The 10,224-nt window shown below is 33.1% G+C and overlaps 1 protein-coding gene across 3 annotated transcripts in view; it reads left to right on the forward strand.

The window, feature by feature from the left end:
• Positions 1-10,224, forward strand: part of LOC126882928 (uncharacterized) — a 58,733-nt gene that overhangs the window by 42,225 nt on the left and 6,284 nt on the right. For all 3 annotated transcript variants that reach the window (XM_050648004.1, XM_050648003.1, XM_050648005.1), the window contains 2 exons: positions 4,301-4,692; positions 7,487-7,707. In XM_050648004.1, coding sequence (XP_050503961.1) covers positions 4,301-4,692; positions 7,487-7,707 — 613 coding nt within the window. The remainder of the gene's footprint in view (positions 1-4,300; positions 4,693-7,486; positions 7,708-10,224) is intronic.

Raw genomic sequence — 10,224 nt, forward strand, 5'->3', positions numbered from 1 at the left:
AATAGAAGAAGTTAACTTAACAAATTTAATTTACAAAATACCTAGGGTAAATTTAGTGGGCGCAAACAAACGGACATTGGCAACTATAAATGAAGGCATACGAGTAATAGTACGACTGGGTAAGAAGATGTATGCACTACAATGTGTAATAATGCCAAACATGTCACATGACATGATAGTAGGAGTTGACGAATTGGCAGAAAAACATGTAGTGATAGATTTTAAAAATAATACGATGAATCTAACAGAAGAAAAAGAAAATGAACAGGACAAGGAACAGGAGAAACAAAATACGGACGAATCAGGTAAAGAACAAACAGTGGAAATGAATTTGGCAACGAAGCAAGGACAAAGAAGAAAAGGGAGAAAAAGTCAGAAAAAGACAAAAGAAAATGAAACCTGTGGCTCCTCAAAAGAAGAGTTGAGCCCAGAAGAAGAAAAATTGAGAGTATCAAAAGCAAAAGAAAACTGGGATTCCTCAAAAGAAGAGATGAGCTCAGGAGAAGAAGAAATAAAGCTAACAAATGAAAGCGAAAAAGATATGATCGAAACAGTGGCATTTGAAGAGGAGGCATATGAAAACGAGGATGCAGAATGCACGGTAAAAGTATGTGAAAAATCTGAGGAAAAAGACAGAAGATTGATATGGGAAAAAGGGAAAGACAACATAATAGCCGACACTCTAACACAGGATGAGGACACTGAAAATAAGGAAACAATTACTCTACAGGTGGGACTAATTAGAGTAATACAAGAAGAAGGGGTATAAGACGTAGATTAAAGTAAGGAAATATACAGGGAGTTGGTTTTGCCCTCGAGAAAATTTATTTAAAAATGCAGATAAATTTTATCGAATACAAGGCGGGGATTTGTTATATTTCTATTTGATATGAAAATTAAAATTTGATAATTATAAACAGAATTCAATTTAATATAAAATATTTTCAATTTTCTCAACCACGGGCATATAAATTTAGAACAACCTGTATACAACAAATTGTTATATTTAATTTTAAGAAGTGATTAAATAAGACTCAAGTGAAATCGTTAATAGGTCATTATCGTTGTTCGCGGAAGGATCGATCATTAGCCGATGCTAAATAAGACTAAGTGGAAATAGAGAATAGGTCATTAAAAATTTGTATATAGTAGAAAGTAATTTTAGAATGGGAATTAACTATTTTCTTTGAAATCCATTAAGCATATTTAGAAAGTTTAAAAATTGGTTTTGAGGAATACTGCGAATGAGAGTTGGTGGTGGAAGTTTGATTTGTGAATCTGGAAGGGATATTTAGAAAGTAGGGGAATGAATGACAAATAGAGATCAGAATGTTTTGAGCTGTCGAGAAGTGAAGTCGAGTAGTAGACGGTAATGTACGGAGAGTGGGAAAGCCTGTGTAGTTCCGTGAGTGTGGAGTATCTATCGTAGAACGAGAGGTAGGCCAGGTTGAGAGTAAAAGAACCTCCTTGAGCCAAGAGTTCCCGGTAGTTGATTGCAGTTTCGAAAAAGGTAGAACACAGCATCACGACAGAAGCAGGAAACGAGAGCTATACGAGTTAGTTTCAGAGGAGAACATTACTGGAAGCCAGGACGAGGTTTGGATTGCAGCCAAGGATAGCAGGAAACGGGTCTTGTGTGAAGACATTCTCAGTGCACCAGAAAAAGGTCAGTCTCATTTGTTTGGACATGAATGTATGGGTTTTTCGTAGTAAATACCACATTTAAAATTGAAGAAACATAATCAATAATATCAGAAAAGCTTCATCAAACTTAAATAGAATTGTTGCTAATAAATCATAATAGTTAAATGTTAATAAAAACTTTCAATTGGAAATCAAAAGAAAATAAGATTCCCATGTGTAAATGTTATGTTTAAGAAAAATAAGATATAGCAAATATTAAGCAGTGATTGCCATTTAAATAAAATAAACAATATTTTGATTACAATTGTAACCCATATGTGTTATTATTTTACTTTTTTCTTTCCTATCCCGATTAGGAACCATTAAGAAATACTTAGAAGCCACGTATGTAAGTAATTAATTTTATAAAAAGCCCTGAGATTGAAAACATATTGATATGTGATCTGGTAAATTAATTAGATTATTATTAATGCATTGATTAAATTAAATGACATATAAAAATATTATCTCATATCAATAATCAAGATCACAACAATATATCTCACAATCTTTACTTATTCGCCAGGGACTCCTTTCTTATTGAGTGCCCACCACAGAATCCCTCGAGGAACTCTATATGTTTTCTCGAGATCAATGAATACCATATGAGTGTTGGTCTCTTTATTCCTGTATTTTTCCATCAGTTGCCTTACAATGAAAATTGCATCTGTTGTTGATCTGCCCTGCATAAAGCCAAATTGATTATCGGATATTTTGGTTTCTTCACGTATCCGTCTATCAATTACTCTCTCCTATATTTTCATGGTGTGGCTAAGTAGTTTTATAGCCCTGTAGTTTGTACATTGTTGTATGTCTCCCTTGTTTTTGTAGACAGGTACTAATATACTGCTTCTCCATTCGTCTGGCATTTGTCCAACTTCCATAATTCTATTAAATATACCTGCTAGCTAACTTATTCCTGTCTCTCCCAATGCTCTCCATACTTCCCCAGGAATATCATCTGGTCCGACTGCTTTTCCTTTCTTTATTTTTTGAAGCGCTTGAGCCACTTTCTCGTTTGTTATTCTGGTAACCACTGCTGTTACTGTCTCCGTTAACTCCACAGGCTGTCTGTCAAATTCTTCCTTTAATAAATTGTCAAAATACTTTCTCCATCTCTTTTTGACATCCTTTTCGTGAATTAGTATTTTATTATTTTCTTCTCGGATACATCTAATCTGATCAAAATCTCTTGCTTTCTTTGCTCTCTGTTTGGCTATTTTATATATCTTTGCTTCGCCTTTATTGCTAAATGTAAAATGTAACATTCGTAGTAATTTACGAACACACTATACATAATATATTGAAAATACATCATTTTAATTTGTAGTCTGAATTACTTATTCTCAAACAAAAGTATCAGTCGTAGCATAAATAAATGAATTAGAAAAAATATTAGAGCATTAGCTAAAATATTGACTAGCTCGTTAAGGAAAGCTCGGCTCGTTTCGAATTCAGCTTGGCTCGGGTCACGGGCGCCCATATACAAATTGTTAGGGGGGGGGCAGACGTGAAGATGTTGCACAGTATATTTTGTATACTTTGGATAACGATATATAGTTTACAGCACCCGAAAAGCCAGCTTGTGACCATCAATATTCGCTTCATACTCCTTTCTGATTTTACGTTAGTCTATCTTGCCAGTCGATTGTCGAAAGTACTCTGCGTGCAATGTTGAAACATTTCAATAACCGTGATTTAGCTACTGTGGCATCTGTCACGCAGCCTTCTGATCCAACTACGATCAAACAGCCAATAAACGACTAGATAAAAGGGGAATTGGCTGTGTCTAGTGAATACTGCAGGTCGTTTGAATGTTCGTTGTCTGACCAATCCTACACCCATCTCTGTTGTCATCTCCCTTCATACACCAACATTACAGTCTATTCGTATTCTTGCTTCGGAACGTTTGTCGTTTGGTGTCCAAGTTTTGCCTGAAATAGGTAGTGAAACAATTTAGTTTCGTCATAAAACAATTGAGGTAACAGTGTAATAAACTCTTCTTCTTCGTGTCTTTTTTTCCAAGCATCACGTACCCAATATTTACGTTTACTGCTCTCTATTGACGATTTTTTTTTGTAATTAGATCTTCTTCATCGAAACAAATAGCCACAACAGCTAAATCACGGTTAGTGCAATGTTTCAACATTATGGGCAGAGTACTTTCCACAATCGACTGGTAAGATGGACTAATGTAAAATCGGAAAGACGTATGAAGCGATCATAGCATGTATGTACCTTAGATTAATGAAAACACCTTCTTCTTAAATCTATGGTATGTACCGACCAGATTTTTGGAGCAATATCGGACCGGACCGTAGTACCTATGCTCAGAAGACTGCATGACATGATGCTTGCCCAAGCGTTTGTGAGACCGAAACTTTGTGCATAATATTTAGTTTTATCAATAAATATGACGGACGACGTCAATTTCACGTTTAGCTATTTGTCCACTTCCAGTTTTCCGTTTGTGCCTACCTTCGAATAAGTAAGAGAGGAATAGTTTAAATCTGAAGTTTAATAGTTACCTATCTAAGAATAAGATGCATTATTTCATTTCTTTTAATAATTTAGAATAAACCGAAATTTATTAACGGGATCCTTTTTAATATTACAGCATTACAAGAAAAAAGCAAAAATTATAAAAGTAAACTACCCCAGTTGAACAAACAGCACGTACATAGAAACTCAACCATTGCAGTGGATGAAACTAAAAATTTTAAAATAGATAAACCAAAAAACCAAACGTCATCTGAAGAAGCTTTGGATGATATCATGTCAAGGTTAACCAAAATGGGCGAAAAAGGAACAAGAGTGCTAGAAAAAGTGAATAACAAATATATGAGTAAGCCAAAAGAACATGTGTTGGATATCAAAGCTAGGCATTATTCAAAACCGGCAGTCGTTTTTGAAAACGTTGACCAAGCGAGGAAGAAACGAGAATTGGTACTCGAACAAGCCTTGGCTAATAATGAAGATGATGAAGAACATGATTTAGCCCTTGAAGAAGTAAGTTAATAAGTTAGAGTTACAAATTTCCTGATTTAGTATTTAAATTTCCTGAATTTCTGTCACAGAACGTTTTAGAACTAAAGAGTGTATCGTCAGTGCTGCTAACAGGTTTTACATGTTGAACCACCAAAATATAGAGGTGAAAACCGTTTTGGTTTACATTGTAATTGGCCCATTCTTTACCAAACACCCTGTATACCTATGTGTGATGTTTAAAATATTTCTAGATTTTACATCAGGCAACGTACGTAGGACCATCAATAACCATCTAACCATCAATATTTTAAACAACACAAATAATTTTATATAAACATGTAAATTTTCTACAAATTTTTAATAAATGACAGTCTTCCTCAGCTGATCTGCTGTTCACGGGGCTCAAAATGGTTTGACTCAGCCATGTTGTCTTATTAATTATTAAAAGAATTTAGATGTGATTTTATTCACATTAAAGGGTTATTATACCCTATATCTGTGGCTTTTGCCCAGTATCCATGTTTTTTATTGTGTCGTTTAGCAATTGCTCTTCTATGAAGGTTTTATAAGAGGACGAAGCTCTGATGATGGCACGTTATGTGTCGAAAGTACTTAGCTGATAATAAAATATTTTTTACACACTATCAAAAGTTTTTGAAAACATACACCTGTTTGCCGTTTTGACCTAATTCTAAACAACTTCTGTTCTATAGTTTTTTCGCGAAGTCAATACTTTTTGAGTTATTTGCGAGCGAATATGTTCATTTTTTTAACAAAAAAACATGTTTTTGGACGGTTTTTAAGAGATAACTCAAAAAGTAAGTATTTTATTGAAAAAATATTCTTAGCAAAAATATATAGCTTATAAAAAACTGAAAAAAAAAATGGTGTACGCATGTGGTCTGTAGACGCAGTAGGAGCAGAGTTGTAGCTAATGAAAAGTAGGTTCTTCATCGTCAAATTCCAAATCGAATATTTCAATGTGAAATAACCCAAAAACAGAGCACTTTTCGGGGAAAATTCATTTCAACTTTTTAAAGTGTTTAAAAAAAGGTTTATTTTTGTTTTTAAAAAAATCTTCTAACATTAAAAGTAAGTGAGTTACGCTCAAAATATTGTTGGTCCCTTTTATTTTTTGGTAAAAAAAATCGCGAAAACCACCCCCTAACCAGCATCACAAATAAATTTTATCATTACCACTTGACAAGTTACTTTGCTTATGTATTATTTATATGATCTGTAAGTTTCATCGGTTCAGAGTGCTTATTTTTGAATAAGCTGTAGTTAAAATGACTTGAACGAGTTACTAATCACCAGTTTAGGCAAATTTTGAACAGCCGTAACATAACCAATTTTGGTCTAACAAGAAAACAAAAAATCAGAAATATTCAGAAAAGCAAAACGAACATTTTATTACTCTTTGAGATTTTTGGTATTACTAATAATTTTTAAGTTATTTCCATAAAAAATTCCATTTTTTTCAAAATTAAAAAAAAACATGTTTTATTTTCAACCCAATTTTTTTCAAAAATGAGCACTTTGAACCAATGAAACTTATAGATAATATAAATAATACATAAGTAAACTAACCTATTTTAAGCTCAGGAATCTAAGGTTAAACTATGGCCCATTCTTTACCAAACACCCTGTATATGTGTGATGTTTAAAATATTTCTAGATTTTACATCAGGCAACGTACGTAGGACCATCAATAACCATCTAACCATCAATATTTTAAACAGCACAAATAATTTTATATAAACATGTAAATTTTCTACAACTTTCTAATAAATGGCAGTCTTCCTCAGCTGATCTGCTGTTCACGTGGGCTCAAAATGGTTTGACTCAGCCATCCATGTTGTCTTATTAATTATTAAAAGAATTTAGATGTGATTTTATACAATGTAAAATTTATACAATTTTATACAATTTTTTTAGAATTAGTCATTTTATCCAATTCTGGTCTTATTTTGAATGTATATTTTTCACCTTCATGGAGGGGATGTAGAATTGTAAACTTTTTCTTATATAATAATAGACAATTTCAACTACCTATTCCCAAATTTTTATCCTTCCTTTATTTTTTTTGGGTCAGATTGTTCTTTGATCGGGCTATAACTACAATAATATTATGCAAACAATTATGTTGCATCGCAGATTTAAAATGCGTTTATTTCGAAAACAATTAAGTTTAGCGAGATGAATGTAGTATATATTTTTTAAGAATAAATATTAAGAGAATAAAAAAGTATGTAGAGTGGGGGATAAAAAAATTGAACGTATTAAATGAGCGCTGAAAGGCGTATGTGGTGCCCTCTGGGTAATACATCATTTTTAGTGCCGAATTTAGATTTCTCGTCCCAAAAAACCCCAGCTTACCAAATTTCGTTTTGCTAGCTCATGCCTGTCAGGAAATATTCAAGAATAAATAAAATAAAAGTTTAACTTTGACACCGTGTATTTCAGTTATTATCAACTTTCGTACTTTCGAAGGTAAGTTAGCTTAAATCGACCTATTTTGAGCTCAGGAATCTAAGGTTAAGCTATGGCCCATTCTTTACCAGATACCCTAAATAAATATTATGTTAATTTTCTAAAACTCCATAACATTTAAAAGGTTTTCACCCCTATACTTTGATGGCCCAAGCATGTAAAACCTGTTAGCAACACTGATGATGAACTCTGTAGTTCGAAAACGCTCTGTGATATAGCCCGAAAGGGATTTTTTGCCCTATTTCTTACTTATACTGTTAATACTATGCCTAAACTTACTTTTCTGTTAGAAATTCATGTCTAACAGTTCTTTATTTTAAAGGAATTCCATCCTGATGGAATAGCCGATCATCGAGGAACATTTAATGAGACTTCCTTAAATGACATGAGCAACAGTGAATTTTGGTCGTCATTTTCTAGTTCAGAAGAAGCTTTACTAAATTGTGCGGGCTTGATATTAAGTTTACCGCTTCTACCTCATAGAAAATGTGTTCGAGAATATGTGGACGAAGAAAGTTCTAGAGATAACACTATTTCGTATAAGTAAGTATAGTTCTAAGTCTAAATATTTAAACAAGATAAACAATAAACAAATAAACATGAAAATTAAAGATAATCATGTTTTGCTTGTAAATTCTTTATACAAATCAAAATAGTTTATACTCTCAATACTTATAACCTTGAACGATTAAGTTTATTATTATTATTTTTAATACTTCTATTTTTTATAACGATTTTAGAAGTGGAAATCGAAACGTCAAATAAATTTAATTTCAAACTTAAATTGTGGCTTCTTCCCAAATAAAATACTTAGTAAATTACCTTCGAATTACCTTAGAAAAGTACATTACCTTAGAAAACTCCGAATTGTATGAAAATTTGGATTTAGGTTCTATTTAAGCAAGAAACCCATTATGAACGGCCAGCACGGCACAGCCCGGCACGGCACAGCACAGGCCGGCCCGTCCAAAAACCCATTTGTAACGGCCAGCGCGGCACGGCACCGGAAAAATGATCATTTGCCATAAATGATAATGTATTTTTATTAATAAAATATGTACAGAGAGGGGCTAAATTATCGAATAAATTCATTTTCTCTAAAATGGACGGCTTTGGAAGAAAATACCAAAACAGGTCGATTTTTACTTTTAAATTACAATTTTTTGGCATATACAGTGGAACCTCGATTATCCGTCACCTCTGTTAACCGTCAGGGTCCATTAAGTTATATTGTATACACAAGTAAAAATTGAGTCATCAATTCATTTTGTTTGAGCATTGCGATAAGCCAAACGAAATTCATTGAAATGTACACGTGCAGTTATGCCATCACCGCATTTTTTTATGTAAATAATTTTTGTTCTTATTCAGGGCTCTGGATTAAATTTCAATTTAAATAGGTAATGATAAATGATACCATACTTTTAGAGTTCTATTTTTAGAATCGCAAGCCGAAAATAAAAATGTACGTCACACAAATTATTAGTTAATATCTGTGTGTCACCATAACAGTATGATTTTTATTTTTTTAATGTTCTGTTAACCGTCTTCTCGATTATCCGTCATACCCTTGGTCCGGTGCCCTGACGGATAATCGAGGTTCCACTGTATTTCATACTAGAGACGTCATTCATCTGAGCTTAATGATGTAATCGATGATTTTTTTAAATGGGAATAGGGGTTGTGTGGCATCTCATTTGAAAGGGTGTTCAATCCTCTATTCAGTAATATAAACAATAATATCATTATTTATACAGGTTAGCCAAAACAATAATTTTTAAATTACATTAATTGACGCAAAAAGAAGAATGTATGTAATTTATTTAACTCGAAATACATTGTACTGCTGTCAGTAAATAGAAAAAAATGTTTATTTCACAAATAAACATTTCGTTTCACTTATATTAAATCACAAACAGCCTCCCACCTACCTCTTGATAGTTTGAACATTTAATTTAAGCGAAAAGCAATGTTTTTGTGCCAAATAAACATTTTTTTCTATTTTCTGACATCATTAGAAAGTATTTTGAGTTAAATAAATTGCATACATTCTTCTTTTTTCGTCAATTAATTTAATTAAAAAAGTATTTTTTGGCCACAAATGAGATGCCACACGACCCATATTCCCATTTAAAATAATCATAGATTACGTCATCACGCTCAGATGGATAACGTCACTAGTATGAAATATATGCCAAAAAATTGTAATTTAAAAATAAAAATCGACGTGTTTCGGGATTTTTCTCCGCCGTCCATTTTAGAGAAAATGAATTTATTCCATAATTTAGCCCATCTCTATATAGGAGCAAAATGTTATGTATTGTTTTAATTTTATTTTAGAAACGTATCATGTCATCTATGATATATTTTAAAAACTATCGTAAAATAAAAGTTTTTAAAAGACATAAACTACACAATTTTAATGAATATGCACCATGTTAAAAAAACGAATTCATGGTTAAAAGATAATGTACGTACCTGTCCATTGATCAAAATGTTCGGATATTTGTACCCATGCATTGTCCTTTTTCTTGCTATCGTGATAACCTGGGTCCGATGCATCTTACAAAAATGGGTATTCTCTGACACTCTCAATTAAAAGTTCGTCCATATTATTTCAAAAGAAACAACGCGCTTTCAATTAAAAAATCAACAATATAATATTTTATAACAATTATGACACACTGGCGCCGACTGGCCGTTCAGAGGCCGTTCGACTCCAACGGATTTTATTCTACTCGGAGAATTTCGGCCGTTCCGTTTGCGTGCTGGCCTGTGCCGGGCCGGGCTGGCTGCTCAGGTCTGTTCCAACTCGATACAAAACCGTTCTTGAACGGTTACTAGTATGCGCAGTAACGAAAAATGTGTTACTGCGCATAATTATTCGTTACTGCGCATGCGCGTAACGATTCACGAACGGTTTTGTACTGAGTTGGAACAAACCTTAGAGGTTTGTTCCAACTCAGTACAAAACCGTTCGTGAATCGTTACGCGCATGCGCAGTAACGAATAATTATGCGCAGTAACACATTTTTCGTTACTGCGCATACTAGTAACCGT

This window comes from Diabrotica virgifera, chromosome 4 (assembly GCF_917563875.1).
Source record: "Diabrotica virgifera virgifera chromosome 4, PGI_DIABVI_V3a".
NCBI classification, from domain to species: Eukaryota; Metazoa; Arthropoda; class Insecta; order Coleoptera; family Chrysomelidae; genus Diabrotica; species Diabrotica virgifera.